The 17,271-nt window shown below is 39.3% G+C and overlaps 2 protein-coding genes across 3 annotated transcripts; both read right to left on the bottom strand.

Moving 5' to 3' along the window:
- Positions 1-7,225: 7,225 nt before the first annotated feature.
- LOC137719746 (uncharacterized) lies at positions 7,226-8,626 on the bottom strand. The gene has a single exon (XM_068458776.1). The coding sequence runs from the start codon at positions 8,624-8,626 to the stop codon at positions 7,226-7,228; it is 1,401 nt and encodes a 466-aa protein (XP_068314877.1).
- A 3,401-nt stretch (positions 8,627-12,027) lies between these two features.
- Positions 12,028-15,239, bottom strand: LOC137720667 (probable protein S-acyltransferase 15). Of its 2 annotated transcripts, XM_068459758.1 has the most exons (7): positions 14,890-15,239; positions 13,886-13,966; positions 13,682-13,783; positions 13,513-13,584; positions 12,780-12,878; positions 12,597-12,692; positions 12,028-12,478 (listed from the first exon to the last, which is right to left on the bottom strand). In XM_068459758.1, exons 1-7 carry the CDS (start codon positions 15,160-15,162, stop codon positions 12,383-12,385), a joined length of 819 nt encoding a protein of 272 aa, XP_068315859.1. In that variant the 5' UTR covers positions 15,163-15,239; the 3' UTR covers positions 12,028-12,382. The 2 variants fall into 2 exon arrangements, with proteins under 2 accessions (XP_068315859.1, XP_068315860.1); XM_068459759.1 differs by lacking the exon at positions 13,682-13,783.
- Between the last annotated feature and the right edge of the window lie 2,032 nt (positions 15,240-17,271).

Genomic DNA, 17,271 nt, shown 5'->3' on the forward strand with positions numbered 1-17,271 from the left:
AATTGGGATTAATTACCAAAATTAATTGATTAACTTCCTAATTAATTGATTAATTTTCTAATTGATTGCAATCTTACAATTAGAGCCAAGAAACCACCATAAGTGGCCGGTCCACATTTCTCCAAATAGGCCCGGCCACATGCCTATGTATAGCCACTCATTTTTTTCAAAACCTAAGTCCATTGTTCTCCTAAAATTCTCTAAACACTTTCTCTCTCTTAAATTTTAACTTTGGTATCAAAGGTTCTTCGGCCAAAGCCCCCCATTCATCGTGAGCGCGTGAGGCTTTTGACCTTGACCTTATGTGTTAATTGTTTTGTAGGTGCATTTTCATCCAAGAAGAAGAAGCGGAAATTCGCATCCACAAATTAGTGCTTTCATTGAGAGTCTTGATTTACACGCTCGTAGAAGACTCTCGCATTCAAGGTTTCTAGTTTTTTGTTCATTCGTAGATTTTTCATATGTTCTTATTTTTAGAATTTTTGTATAAAAAATTCATTGAATAAACGTAAAAGAAAAGTACAATGACAAGAAATTCAGAAACCATGATGAACGAAAATTCCAACATTCAAGAATTTGGACCACGACGATCTACGAGGCTCAACTCGACGACGAGTGAAGTGGTACCACCCCTACGGGGCACCACCGTAGTAGCCACCACGATGGCCACCAAGGTAGCAACCATCGTGGACACCTTTGACAGGCCCACAACTCATGGGGAGTAGTAAGCCCAAGCTTAGCGCATGACCCAAGGCCCAAGCTGCACCAACCTAGCGCCTTGCGCCGCTCCAAACCATATGGGCCCAAGCCCAAGGTAAGCCGACCTTAGCCTCGACCTGACGCGAGCCCAACGCGCATCCGAGCCGAGCCTAGTCCCAACTCCCATGCCTGCCGCACGTGGAGCAGCCCACTTCCATGGCCCAACTCATTCCCATGGTGTCCCAAGCAACTCAAACCAGTTTAAGACTGGTTCAACCGTTCCGGCTCCAAATTTTTGGGTCAACGATTGAACTGAGGGCATTTTCACCCCATTTCTTAGCAGACTTCACATTTCCCAACTCAAATCTCACGCTCGGAGTTTACCACACTTCCATTACTCATGGAGACGCATTCTGTCCAAGCTCTTCCAACCCAAATGGAGAACAACACTTGTCTCGACAAGTCATAGAGGTTACAAGTGCCTTTGCACAGCAAACGACCTTGGTGAATCAGCTTTTGCAGCACACTAAGATGCAACGTGCCCCAAACGAGGTGTTCCGAAGTAGGACAAGGACAAATGATAATAATTTTCCAATAAGTAGCCCCTCGACTAGCCACAGACCAAGCGTTCGGGCAGTGTACACTCTTGACTAGGCTCCCAATATACCGTATACTCCCGTCTTAGCACATGGAGGAGTGTGCACTCTCGGTTAAGCCCATGGACGATTATACATTTACGGTTGGGGCCACATTCTGATAATCAACATGAGCAACCTTCCAGGCGAAGTGTTCATTCATAACTAGGCCCACAAGAAGCATCATCCACCTCACATCAAAGTAGGCAGCACGACGTAAGGAGAGAAGTAGTCACACAATCCGGCTCAAGTTCAACCGACAACCTACAAGTAATTCACTCGCCTGCTAGGAATGTACCACATGCACCACAGTCGCGGCATAGGCGAGCTGAACATATGGAAGAGCAGCCTAGACAAGTAAGTCATGATCGAAGGCAGCCGAGAACTCTACTACCACAATAAAGACAAATCTAGGAAGAAGTAGAGGCTCATGACCGAGCAATTACGCGATTTCCAACGCAACAAGGTCATTGACAAGGCACTACAAAGGGACATGACCAACATAAGTAGGTCACCCTTCACGGACGAGATTGAGCAGGTAGAGCCTCCACGCAAATTTAGCATGCCACATTTCACATCTTTTAAAAGAGATGAAGACCCGGAGAGACACCTAAAGCACTACCATAGAACAACGATCATTTATCGGAACAACGACGCTCTCATGTGCAAAATACTCGCCATAACTTTACAAGGCGAGACGCAAGATTGGTTCCACACCTTGCCGCCACAATCTATTCGGAGTTTTGATGATCTTTCTTTGGTTTTTACTAAAGAATATTCATCCTACCGTTCGATCAAAAAGAAGTCCAATCATTTGTTCAACGTCAAAAAGAACCCAAAGGAATCGCTTCGCGACTATGTGAAGAAGTTTAAAGCAGAGAAAGTAAAGATAGTTGGATATAATGACTCGATAGCCAGTGCATTATTCCAAAAATGACTCTCAGCAGACCACCTGTTATTCGGATAATTGATTATGAAAAAATATCTAACTCTAGCAGAGAAGCATGCACTTTGGGACGAGGCTTACCAATGCACATTCAAGGCAAATCCAAGCGATCTTGAATAGCAAATCCCTCACTACTTTGAAGGAGATTCAAGGTCTGACCAAATAAGTAGCCACATCTGAAGCAACAATAAGCTCTACCTTCATACGAGAAGAGCTGGGGGTTCGACTACCTGTATTCCACAATTCAAAAACTCTCATCGATACGGAAACTATCTATTAGAAATTCAAAAGCTAACTTTGGCGACAGTTGTTGCTACTTGAAAGCTCAAATTATACCTTCAGATGCACGCAGTCATCCTCATGACACATTATTCCATCCAATCCAGACACACGACGATAAAGACACAAACACAAACAGATGCAAAGTTTTCTAATGAACGTAACAACTCAACCCAAAAGGTGCGCCAAGAGCAGACGAACACTAGAAGGACACATTCAAAAACAAGTTTCATCCTCGTTGCCCCAAAAGATTTTACATAGGAGCAACATGTACTGGTAGTTGAGCGCCATCTCCTGCTACGCGTCATACGGCCCCTGCCGACCCTTGTTTCATAATTCAACTCTAGAGTGGCTCAATACTGGTAGTTGAGCATCTTTTGCTGCGTGTAAAATGGCCCGAGCTCCATGGTTCCCTACTGTGCCTTCACGCCTAGCCTAGACGACGCAATAGAACGACCTAACGACGTCTCGGAGACAACCAAACACGCGCTAGCCACACCTACTTCACTTGATGGAGACTTCTGGCATTTGCACATCGACGGTGCATCCAACTATGAGGGCCTAAGAGCAGGCTTGGTCTTTGTCACAGTAGACGGTTCGATACTCGAACAGGCAATCACTCTAGGCTTTAAAGCATCTAACAACGAAGCAAAGTACGAAGCCTTATTAGAAAGCATCTGAATGACAAAAGACTTGGCGGTGAAAAAGCTTGCAATTCATTCTGATTCCCAGCTAATCACCAGCCAGACTACTGGGGAGTACACGGCAAAACATCTGAAGATGACGTAATACCTAGTGAAAATACAAAAGCAACTTGAGGCATTTCAGACTTATATCCTCACTCAAGTTTCGCAGGTAGACAACGTCCACGCAGACGTGCTAACCGACCTATGCTCCGCCCTCAACAACCAACTCAAACGCTCTATTCCTATGATGTATCTAAACAAGTCAAGCATAGAGTTAGAGCCAATAGCCGATATGTCACATGTTAGTACAACTCCAAACTGGCAAGATTTTATTATAGGCTGCTTGGTCAATGGTTCAATCTCCATGGAAAGATTGGAGTCTAGAAAGCTCCAAACAAAGGCAGCACACTACTATATGTGGAACGACATTTTCGTCCGAAGATCCTACATTGGACCACATCTCCGTTGCCTAGTGCCTCTCGACAACCTAAAGATTCTAAGATCAATCCACGAAGGTGTTTGTGGAAATCACTCCGAAGGCCGATCCTTAGCACATAAGGTTCTTAATGCAGGCTATTACGAGCCTACTATGCATCAAGACGCTAAAGAGTTAGTATAAAAGTGCGCCGCTGTCAACGCTACAAGTCAGTACCAGCACTACCTATCAATGAACTACACTCGCAGACGAGTCTTTGGCCATTAATGCAGAGGGCAATCAACGTGGTAGGGCTAATGTCGTCCGCTACTGGGGGTAGAGGCATGGTGAACGTGGCAACTAACTACTTCACCAAGTAGGTGGAAGCAGAGCCCATGACAACCACAACTCAAATGGACATAGAGCGCTTCATATGGAGGAACATCATTTTCCGATTTGGCATCCCTCAATCCATCGTCACAGATAACGGCCTGCCTTCGTAGGCAAAGATTTGGCCGAAGTTTTTTTAGAAATATGACATCAAGTAGCACATGTCCACGCCGAGGTATCTCCAAGGCAATGGGCAGACCGAAGTATCCAACAAGACTATTCTTGACTGCCTCAAGAAATCCCTATCCGACAAGAAGGGAAAATGGCCAGGCCAGAAGAACTTCTCGGATGTCTATAGGAGTATCACACAACTAAACAACGATCAACTGGTGATACTTTTTCCTCTTTGGCATTTGGTTCAGAAGCAATCATTCCTTCCAATGTCATCGTGCCAAGTATCAAAACTCTACTGCCAAGCATTAGCACTCTATTACCAAGCATCAAACATAATAGAAAGAAGATGCCACAAACTTAGACATGGCAAAGGAGAAACACGAGAATGTCATCACTCGCATCGCAGCCCACCAACAACAGTTCATCTTTGGCCATAACAAAAAGGCCAAGATCCGGCAGTTCCAGCCTAGACATTTAGGGCCCATTTGTTTGGCTTCTTTAAGTCTCACTAGACTAGATTAGACTAACACTTAGTATAGTCCAGTGTTTGTTTGGAACATAGACTACTTTTAATTTTGGGTTTAGGTGGGGTTTGGGGTCTGGTATAGAGTGAGGGGTGGTGTTTGGGGTCTAGTATAGGGTAAGGGGTGGAGTTTGGGGTATGCCGATTTTAGGGTAGGTTATGCCCATTTTTAATTTGGTATTATTTTAAGTTGTTCTTATTTAGTTATTTGACCATTTTTTTTTTTGTAGGGAATCGTCGGGACTTTGAGGGTGAAAGTTGAGGAGTTGAGGATTATGATGCTATCGGACCACATCCCCCGCCACCACCACCACAATAGACTTGTATTATGATTTTATTATTGTAATTTGTTAATTTAAATGTACATTTTTAATAAAATATATATTATGGATAATTTGATCACTATTTTTCATATGTAATTTTATTTTGAATATGTCAATTTAAATTAAAGTAAATTAAAAAAATCTTGTAATTTTATTTTGAATATTTCAATTTTAATTTGATCACTATTTTTTGTATATTATGGGTAAAGCCATACAATCAAATTAAATTAAAACAATCTTCGTCGCGCAAAGAAGATTAATTTTCGTCGCGCACACCCTATCTTCACGAGCTTTGTATGACGAACCATGTGTGACAAAAATTTGGTCACGCAAGGTTTTGACCGACGAAATCTTACTTTGAGCAAAAAATCTTATTTCGTCGCGCAAAGTGTTTTTTGTCACATCCCAGATCGGCTCGCCGTAGCACAATATTGTTTACTTTGGGCTCACCATTCCCTCACGGTTTTGTTTCTGGGAACTCATGAGCAACTTCCTGATGGGTCACCCATCCTAGGATTGCTCTCGCCCGAACTCACTTAACTTCGGAGTTTTGATGGAATCCAAAGCTAGTGAGTTCCTAAAAGGCCTCGTGCTATAGGAGGTGGGCATGTACATATAAGGCACATCACCCCTTCTCCGTTGGTCGATGTGAGATGTCACAATCCACCCCCCTTAAGGGCCCAACATCTTTGTCGGAACACTTGCACAGAACGACATAGTGGCTCTAATACCGTTATATTACATCTCAGTATCGACTCCGCCGTAGCACTATATTGTCCGTTTTGGGCCCCTAAGGGGGTGGATTGTAACATCCTACATCGACCAATGGAGATGGGGTAATGTGCCTTATATGTACATGCTCACCTCCTATAACACGAGACCTTTTGGGAGCTCATTGGCTTTGAGTTCCATCGGAACTCTGAAGTTAAGCGAGTTCGGGCGAGAGCAATCCTTGGATGATTGTGACATCCCACATCGACCAACAGAGAGGGGTTGATGTTCCTTATAGGTGCATGCCCACCTCCTATAACACGAGGCCTTTTGGAAACTCACTGACTTCGGATTCCATCGGAACTCCGAAGTTAAGCAAGTTCGGGCGAGAGCAATCCCAGGATGGGTGACCCATTGGGAAGTTGCTCATGAGTTCCCAGAAACAAAACTGTAAGGAAATGGTAAATCCAAAACGGACAATATCGTGCTACTGCGAAGCCGGTCGGGATGTGACATATTTTGTAATAATGATCGTCTTCTTTATTGGCACTATAGTTGTCTCCTTAACTTAATCATAAAATCAATCACCAAAGTCACATGAAACTTCACTGATTGGCTTTTCTTCTCGATGCATGATAATGCTAGAAGTCTTCTTTATTGGCACTATAGTTGTCTCCTTAACTTAATCATAAAATCAATCACAGTCACAAAATACTTCACTGATTGGCTTTTTTTCTCGATGCATGATAATGCTAGAAGTCTTCTTTATTGGCATTATAGTTGTCTCCTTAACTTAATCATAAAATCAATCACCAGAGTCACAAGAAACTTCACTGATTGGCTTTTCTTCTTGATGCATGATAATGCTAGAAAACTAGAGGCTTAATAATAAATTGTTAATACAATCGAGACGTCAGTATAGGAGAGAATTTTCAATGTGCTGAGAACACAACCCAGTACATAAAGTATTCTAATCTAAGTCATTAGATACTTAAAAAAAAATTGCAATCATTTGTATTACGACACTGAATGTACCGGTGAGCCGTATTCCCGGCAACTAAAACATTTATCTCATTATCCACCATCCCAGGTTTGAGAATGAACTACTTTGTGATGAACTTCAGTTTTCTAGTATTTCATTTGTCAAAATCTTTATAAATAAAGATCATTTTGAGTGAGAGAAAGTGGAACACACGCTCATGAAGGATTTGATTTTTAATAACATATATCATCACAAGTTGGATGAAAAGACATTGTTAGAGAGGAAATAAATCCAAAGACTATTCCAAACTCAAAGACAATACTGATTCAATATTATCAGCACTGTAAAAAAAAACCAAGCAATTAAAGTAAAACAAAATCGCATGCAAAAGTTTATGTTCTTGATTTATTTCTTTTTCGTCGATTTTTTTGGAAATTAACAGACTACTGCAAAATGACAATCACATAAAACATAAACGAAGATACACACATAAATTTCTGGTACAGTAGTACTAATGGAATATCAAAGCTTTTCTTCTGTGTTGTCGAACTTGAAATCGAAGGCATTGACACCAGTATAAACACCATCGTCTATGTTGCTAGTAATTGTTTCCCCGCTCATAAGAGTATCGCGCTGGGTGTAGGAGAAGGGAACATCAAATGAAGCCTCGGCTGCTACATACTTCACCTTAACCCTAGTCATTGCTTGCAGAACAACTTTATACACAACCTCCTTTTGACTACTTGTGACTGTCTCAGTTACTCCAAATTGAGCTGTTCCAGTAAATCCAATCTTCACCTTGTTATCGTCTGCAATTATTGGAATTGCGGTATTGGTACTGCTTTTGACATCAGGCAACTTCAAAATTGACGAGACGCTAGAGTACTTCCAATTACTTCTCGTTGTTTGTGTATACGAAGGCTTCACCTCTACAGGGTAAGATTCTTTGGTACGGTTAATGACCTCTCCCACGACCATTTCAACAATGTGTTGGTTGTAGATCCTTGCACGATAGAGGCGAAGAGAAATACCACTGATATCCCTCCATAAGGGGAGAACCTCTTCCACCTCAAGGTACGCCTCTTTGTCAATAGTGGGGGCATTTGCATTGAGACTGCTAGTAATTGTGCTGATGGTAAATCTCTTGCAGAAATTATTGTTGCGCATGCTGCGGAGAGCAATGACATTGTCACCTACTTTGATCGGCCAAAACAAGGTATCGGAATCATTGTCGGTGAAGTCATCTGAGTCGGCACATATCCAGTCGTCCTTGGAAAGTCTCCAGAATTTCCCCGAGGAATTGGACTTTATGTGGACAGTTCCATCAGCGTTGGTGAAGACCTCGTTTCCCACAGATGGATCTTCAATGTCATTGGATTCGAACTGCAGCAGATGTGGTTGTTGGTCGATCAAGCGGGCACTGAGGTAGTTGCCATTACGGCCTTTGAACGCCACATGCTTGGGAAGTAACTTGACTGGCCCCAATGATTCCCAGTCGATGACCATGAACACATCCATAAACTTCTGGCTAGGTGATTCCCGATACGAGTATATGAAACCCCAGTATTTGTCATTCGGATTGTTTTGCACCAATGCTACGTACTTTCCACTGTGGACATGGCGGAATCGGAGTCCTATATAATTAGTACTTCTGGCATCATGAACCGGGAGGCTATCGTCATATGCGTAGATAGGTTCAAGCAAGGTACACGAGAACCTGGATTTGTCTTCGTCTGGTTCATCAGCACCAGCAACAATCTGAGTATAACCACAAGCAGGCATCACCCAGTATTTGTTGTTGCAGCAGCATCTAATGTGCACTAGTCCTTCATTCCCATTACTCTTTGCCTTCTCCACTTCAAATTTTGTGTAATCGCTCCATGCTTCCTCTCCTGTGAAATTGATATACCTTGCAGCTGGCATGACTCGCTTCAGCTTCTCATCTGCATCAATATCGAATCACAAATATTTGTCGTTGTAGTTCGACTTGAGCACCACAAACCTGGGCAATGTTGACATTCTAATTCTCTCCTTGCGAGGTTCTGAAGTCGATCCCGATCTCCCACAACTCGCGTTAACTTAAGCACTTCTCCAGAAAACTTGGCTATGTTTCATCAACCATCTCATGTCCACATTATTAATCGTCATGATATCACGGCATCTCATTTTCAAACATTATATTGGGAGAAAAGATGGAAGATGTCGTACGAAAATAATGGTGGTGCTTTATATGATGGGTGTTGCAATAATGGAGGCGATGCATTGTACTTCAAACACTTGAGGTACTACTCTATTTGTCTTTGTCCGAAGTTTTGTCTCAATTGGTTTTTACCCGGAAGATTTTTTGCCGAGGCCCATATCATTAGTGCACACAATCTAGCTTGATGTTTTCTTTCTTGGAAGCCTTTGTATTTTATAGTTAGCAGTGCTAATGTTTCTGAGGCCTTTTTCTGTTTTATGAAGTTCCAAAAAGCATCTGATTCAACAAAAAAACATAAATAAATAAAATAAAATAATAATAGATATAAATTAAGCCATGGCATCACGGATTACATAATATAGTTGAATACTGAACAACTTGGAGCTAGTGGTGGATAAAAAAAAAAGAAGGGAGGCAGATTCTCTGTCTTCCCACTTCCCGTGCCCTCCTGTTTTGTGTGGTCACGGTTAAGCCACGTCAACATTTTATATATATTTTTTTATAGAGATAATAAGACAAAAAAAAAATAGTAATATAAAATGTTGACGTGACTTAACCGTGATCACACAAACAAGAAGGCACAGAAAATGGGAGGGCAGAGAATCTGCCTCCAAAAAGAAAAGGATGCTCTATCCACTATTTGCCTCTAGTTGTGTAGCATTCAACATAATATAGTTCTTAATTATCTCGTAACATATAGTATTTACTAAGTGTAATATTGTAAAGGACAAGACTTAATGTTTGTTAAGAACTTGTTAAGAGTTTGTTATTTTAGGTTTGTTAGTTTTGGTTAGTTAGATGAGTTGTCATTACAAGGGTATTAATATCTTTTATATATACACAAGTGTAATATTATTTTCATTATGAAATGAATCATAATTTCTCAATATGGTATTAGAGCCAACTTGGTCCAAACCAAACTTATCATTTGCAGTTAATCTGTGTGTCAATTCATGCAAAGTTCAAGAGAATCAAATCTTCAAACAATCAAGAGAATCCTTAGGTATCTCAAAGGTAATATTAACCTTGGTCTCCGTTTTCCAAAATGTTCAAAATCACTTAGTATCAATGCATTCTTAGATGCAGATTGGACAGGCTGCCATATAGACAGAAGATCTTCTTGTGGCTTTTGTATTTTTTTGAGAGACTCTGTCATTAGCTGAAGTATCAAGAAACAACCAACAGTGGCAAGATCTTCCACTGAGGCTAAGTACAAATCACTTGCCAACACTGCAGTTGAAATTACTTGGATTTGCAAATTATTGGTTGATGTTGGGTTAATTCTTCCTTGTCCTCCAAAGATGTGGTGTGACAACATCTTTGCCATATCCTTGGCCAAAAATCCAATCTTCCATGCCATAACAAACATGTGGAAAAATCGATTACCACTACATTAGAGAGAAAGTTTTGTCCAAAAAGTGTCTGTTCATTTTGCCTACACATAAGACTAAATTGCTGATATATGCACTAAGTCATTGGTCAAGTCAAGATTTCTTCTTTTCACCTCAGTTACCTCAGTTTAGGTTGAGGCGGAATATTAAGGGCAATATTGTAAAGAAAAGGCTTGTATTTGTTAACTTGTTAAGAGGTTGCTATTTTAGTTTTGGTTATTTGAATGGGTTGTCATTACAAAAGTATCAATGTCACATCCCAGTCCTAGCTTTGTCGTAGCATGATATTGTTCACTTTGGGCCTCAGCCATGTCCTCATCGTTTTGTTTCTAGAAACTCGCACGAGAACTTCCCAGTTGGTCACCCATCCTGGGAATGCTCTCACCCAAACTCGCTGAACTTTGGAGTTCCGATGAAACCCAAATCCAGTGAGCTTCCAAAAGACCTCGTGTTATATGGAGGTAGGCATGTACATATAAGGCACATCACCCCCTCTCCGTTGGTCGATGTGGGATGTTACAATCCACCTCCTTAGGGGTCCAATATCCTCGTCGGCACACTCACTCAACACGGCAGAATGGCTCTGATACCATTCTGTCACATCTCAATCCTAGCTTTGCCGTAGCACGATATTTTCCGCTTTGGACCTGGCCATGCCCTCACGGTGTTGTTTCTAGGAACTTACACGAGAACTTTCTAGTGGGTCATCCATCCTGGGAATGCTCTCGCCCAAACTCGCTAACTTCGGAGTTTTGATGGAACCCGAAGCCAGTGAGCTCCCAAAAGGCCTCGTGCTATATGGAGGTGGGCATATACATATAAGGCACATCACCTCCTCTCCGTTGGTCAATATGGGATGTTACAATCAATATCTTGTAGATAAACACAATTGTAATAATATTTTCATTATGAAATGGAATCATAATTTCCCCAATAACATTTAATTTGTGATAACCGAAGCCTTAATTTATATCTATCAATTTGAAAATGAGATGTCACGATATCATGACTAGTAGTATGAGACTTGCAAGTGGTTAAGAACACTTACTTCCGCATTTGAAATCCTAAATTTTTTAATATTGTTTATTAAAAGAAGCCCCAAATTCGATTCCTCTATCACCTATGTCCTTTCACTTGTATAATAAAAAATTGCTTTATCTACTTCAAATTTTCTGCGTCGGTCCCTGCAGCCTTCTCTCCTATGAAAATAATGTATCATGCAACTTCCATGATTTGCTTCAGATTCACATCTACAGTCGAAATCCTATATTCTTTTGTTTAGTTCTTTAAAAGTATTTGTTGTTGCAGTTTGACCTGAGCACCGCAAATAATTCTGTCCTCTTTTTCGATCTCCAACAACTCACGTTAACTTAATCACTTTTCCAGAACTTGGTAATGTTTGATATTATTTGTAAATATTAACCATTGGAACCATCTCATGTCCCTCTTTACATAACACATCGTGGTGAAATTGTGACATCTCATTTTCAAATTGATAGATATAAGCCAAACACTGAGCATGGCATCACGGATTATATATTATTGATCATTTAAACAAAAAATGGCTCCAAAAAAATGGCACAACCCAAGCTATTTGAAAAAAAGAAAAGAAATGATAAACACGCAACACTCACGGTCTTTTTTACGTCTCATATACCATTGTTCAGCCATGTTTGTTGTTTCCTTTTGATTTAATCCATCCGATGGCTAGAAATAAAAAAAAAGTGTGCGAGAAGTTAAAAATGGTATGTAAAAACCACATCCCATAAAGAATATATACAAAAATGATCTTTAGACGTGAAATTACTAACTTTGTTTCTATTCTGGTAGTATTCCCCAGTTTGTATTTGAATAAAATATCCAATCTACAGTGCCGATCTCTATCCTTTTATGAAAGTCTTGGTACCTTCTTATGCATCTAATGAAGCTCATAACCTATCCAGTTGCTTCTTCCATTGGGTTGCCCTTTTCCTAGTTTGTTTTCATATTAAGAGATGACTACAGCGAACATGCTTCACGTTCTTTGTGTTCTGCTGTACATGCATGAATTTGGGCCATTGAATCTGAATTTGGGCAGCGGCAGAAAACTCATGAACTATCACGCGGAGTAGGGAAGATAAGTCCATCTTTTAGATGCCCTACTGATGTAGGACATAACCATTTCAGCACATTTGGACCCAAGACCTGATCAAAAGAAAAATGACTTGCAATGTTAACTTTCTCACAGATTTTAATAACAAATATACGAAGATACAAAATACACACGTAGAGGTGGCACAGAAAGAGTGGGATAGATAGAGACCGAAGTGATGTTTGTGTAGATACTAAGATTGTACGGATGTCTGTAACTCTGCCCAGATTTCTTAGCCAACCATGCTGCCCTTATTCCTGCATAATACTGGTAAGAGATCCATGTTAGCTCTGTGTCAATTATTCAGAGAAGGAAAAAATAGCTCCAGTTCCAATTACGAAATGTCACAGTTACCTCTATAGTTGTCATATTATGGGCGATGAGGTAGAAATGCCAACCTAAAAGAGTTCCAAGCATTAAGCTCAAGGAAGCCATCACTATTCCAGACACAACCTGAATAACCAGTGAAGATGATTGGTGATGCAACAAAGGCTTTTAAGTTCAAATCACTTTGAACTGCAATAGAACTTCATTAAAAATTCAACTAAATTAGAGTAATAAATCTTTAACTTTCTAAGTAGTTGACCAAGCTCAAGTTGTTATAAAGATGAAAATCTGTTGTAAAGGACACTCGCCCACAATAAATCGATCGGCTAATTAACCTTCTCAGTAGCACTATTTGTAATCTATCCTAAGTTCCAAATTCAATTCAAAATTCCTGTTGATTTAAAACTTTATGGTTCGTTGCCTTAACATTTCATAACTGATAGAATATATTATTGGTCTAATGCAAGTTATTTTTCGGTACGTGGTATCAATTACTAAAACGGACTCATTTATATGACTGTTACACTAAGCAACTAGTCCTCCAAATTTCTGTGCAGTTGAAATTTGAGCCATAAAACATCCGTTGTAGTAGAAAGCACTATATCTGCATCTAACTCATTAAGTGTGCATAAACACAGAAGAGGCTTAACTAGGTTCTTGATGTAACTTAAGTACGTAGGAATTTACTCCAAATCAAGAAATCAGAAACAGATAAACGTCCTCAGCACCAAAGGAAAAAACCAAAAGTGCACTAACTCACATAAAAAACCTTGTGGCTAACACGTCCACTGAATTCTAAGTCCTTTTGAGATGCACACTTTATAATGATCACCTAAACATGTTGAAATCCTTCAGTCAGAATTTGAGGCGGCTTATTATTATATGATAAAGTTCATAGCATGTAAAAGGAAGAACCAGACAAACTTAACTGTAGAGTACAAGCATCCTAGTGTTGCATATAAAACAAGCATCAAAAATGCCTTGTAGTTCCAATAACCAACACAGTTATTGATCCACAGGCAGTGATGATCCTGCACCCAATTTTGGCATGAAAAATATAAACGGAAAAATATAATGTGTGCAAAAGAATCATGATTAATATAACATGGAAATGACAATGTAATTCAACCTACCATTCTTAAAACACACCTTCGGCAGACCCGACAATGATGAGCCCTGGGAGGCTTGTATGTAGAACACTTGTCACAGTGCCCCTGTCAGAGATCAAGGATCCAAAGTTTCAAAATTAGCTACAGAGAGAAGAAATCAGCATTACTAATGTGCGGCTAGATGCACCGCAATAACATACTTGATGACATGAACTCTTCAGAAATTCATTGAAAGTGGGTTGCAGGGGGAAGAGAGAGAGAAAGAGAGAGAGAGAGCGCTTTGCTTTTATCTTGTGTCACTATGTCCTGTGTCCATATTCCTATGGTTGCAATTGTATAAGCTTTACTTTCAGTTTCATCTCACTGGTAACCTAATCATATGACATCTCTATCTCTACTATACTAACAAATATCCACCTTGATGAAACAGGTAAAAGAACTGACTCACGCTCGAAAGATCTCCTTCAACAAGCAATGCAATCAACTCAGCAGTCCAACTCTCGTATTTTCTATGCATACTCCCTAAACAACCAAGCTTTAAGCATGTATGCTGACTAATTTGTTGATGCTGCTATCAGCAAACAACAAATGAGTAACTCATAAAATTTCTCAATTCTCACTGTTTTAGGGCCTAAACCCGATAAATCACACAAGAAACAGATGTAAGAGCCAATGGGGTGAGAATAACTACTAATCTGTATTGCCATTTGCCAAGATTCAAAAACTTATTATTTGACTTGCTATACAATGAATCCACTCAAATGAGCATCGAAATTGTTCCAAATTTCACAAACAACAGTTAATCTAACTAACCCTTAGTCGAAACGAGCATCAGAATCATTCATCAAATCTATAACATTACTAATTAGATACATTCTCAACAACCCATTAACACACCACTCAAAACTTGCATTCTACTCAACATCCAAACATAAAGCATTAAAACCAAAAATTCAATTCATCATCTTTCCCTCAATTTTCTCACCAACCAAACAGAAAATACCAAAAAAGCGCTCCAAAAAGCTCACACTTTTCTTAGATTCTTGATCGGAGACCGAACTATCTTCAACATCAGGGACGTAGGAAGCAGGAACATGACCTGGGTCGGTGAGAACACAGCAAAAAAAGGAGAAGAGGCAGAGAGATGCCAAGAAAATGAAAACCAGAGCGTTCAGAGAACCAGCGGAGCTCTTCAATCCAGCCCAATCGTCGATGAAGATGAAAACCGTGATGTAACACACAACACCAATTAACAGAAACACCATTAAGATTGGGATTGACAGGAACCTTTCGAACTTCATCGTGGGTTTGGGGGAAGATGGATTCAACAGGAAAGTTTTCCCTTGTTTTTCCCGTGAATTCTGTGTCTGAGGAAGGTCCGAGCGTTTTACTTGCTTATTTCTTTTTACTTTTTAGTTTCTAAATGTACCCAAGAATTTAAGACCAAATCACTTTTGGTCCTCTAGTTTGTTTTTTTTTTAATTTTGGGTCAAACTCCTCTAGTTTGGTTGAAGTTCACTTTTGTCCTTGTGTTTTCAATTGTCTCAATTTTCGTTCACGTAGTCTAGGGGGCGAGACAACACATTATATCTTTCATCCATTTTAATTAACGAAAAAAGCACAGACCATAGTCACTCCTCTCACAAACAAGTGCAATCCAGTTAAAGATATAAAATAATAGTATTTTGTACCATAATATATCGACTATCTCTTTAATAAATTTATTTATAGGCATGTGGAACTCACATGTATTAAAGAGATACTCAATAATACAATCAATAAAAACGGTCAAATAACATTACTAAAAATAAAAAATTAACAAGTTATAAAAGATCTAAGCCTCCAAAGAGTAGAGTATAACCTACAACAGTGATATATTTTATATTATATATTCTACCCTATTCTTAGTATATTTTGATTAATAATTTGGAAGAATTTTGATACTTTGAATTGTATTTCTAATATAGGACTTTTGATTTCTTCTGGAGCAAAACATAGCCAAATGGATGAATTTTGGAGTAATTCCAATTGGAGGACGTTCGTGAGTCACTTGGCTTGATCGTATCAAAATATCAGATTTTTCTACCAAGCGATGATTTTCTGGCAATAAAATAAAGGAGCAATGCGCAGTGCTGAAATAGTAACATTTTGGGTTTAACTTGCGTTTTTGGAGCCCAAGATAACCTTGGATGGGTTCGTGGCCTCCTGGAGATGTGTTCAGAACGCTCTTATCTTTAAAACAACCTATCTGGGGCCAGATTTGGAGAATATTTGAGGCTAAAACGTGGCTGAACAGTTTTTGTGCAGCTTTTCCTAGTTTAATTAGGACTTTATTTTCTATTTTATTTTATTATTATTTAGTTTCTTAGTGGGAATAAAATACTTGATTGTTAGGGTTTGTGCGCTGGTTTTAGAGAGATATTAAAAGGCTTTGGCCGGTTCTAGGTTTTGGGGGGGGGGGGGGGAGGCTTTCTTTTATGCAACTTTGGGGAGACAGAGAACTTGGCTAGGGTTCTTGGAGATTTTCTACTTTAAGGTGTTTTCATTCCTTTTATTCTTAATAATATTTTCTATGATTTCAATTATGAATATTCGCAACTAATTCCTTTTGCTAGGGCGAAGCCTTGAGCCTTAGCATGAATATGTAATTTTTATTCAATTGCTTTTGATTGTTTGCATGTGCACTTTGAATTACTAATCACCGTGATTAAAACTATCTAATTGTCTTAATGCCTGATCACCATTAGGATCCTTAGAAAAGTAATTTGATGCAGTTTTAGTCGGAAGGTTCCCTGAAATTGACACTGGCTTCTTGTGATTAATAATTGTAATTTCACTTAAGATGAACATCACGTCTTAAGGGTTGTATGGTTTTTCAAAGGGTTTTCATAAAGCATAATGAGTCTTTCATGTTTAGATTTAATCCGAACGTCTGGACGGGTTGCATGTTAGATATACGTTCTATGTTGGAGGTTCCAAGTAGAATATAAATTAGGAAAACCTAACCTTCAAAGTGGCATGTGTAGATCATAAGTAATTGGTAAAAATACATAGGATTGCTAGGTGATGGTGGAACCTTAGTGCTTTCTTAATTTGATTTTTCCAAGACAGTTTTCTTTTCCCTTCATCTTTAATATTGCATATTTGTTTATTTTTATTAATTAAATTCGTTTTAATTTAAGTAAATTATAAAACCAATCATCTCAACTTTCTGCTTTACAATAATTAATTGGAATTAGGTTTGTTTTGAATTATTTAATAATCCCTGTGGAGAACGACCTTGCGAGAACCATTTTATACTACAACAACCTTGTCATTCTTGCAAGTAATATAAGAGTTTTTAACCCGTTTGCGTATGGTAAAATCTCTATCAATCAGCAAGATGGAGACCTATCTCTTTTCTCTCTTAC

This window comes from Pyrus communis, chromosome 16 (genome assembly GCF_963583255.1).
Source record: "Pyrus communis chromosome 16, drPyrComm1.1, whole genome shotgun sequence".
NCBI lineage: Eukaryota > Viridiplantae > Streptophyta > Magnoliopsida > Rosales > Rosaceae > Pyrus > Pyrus communis.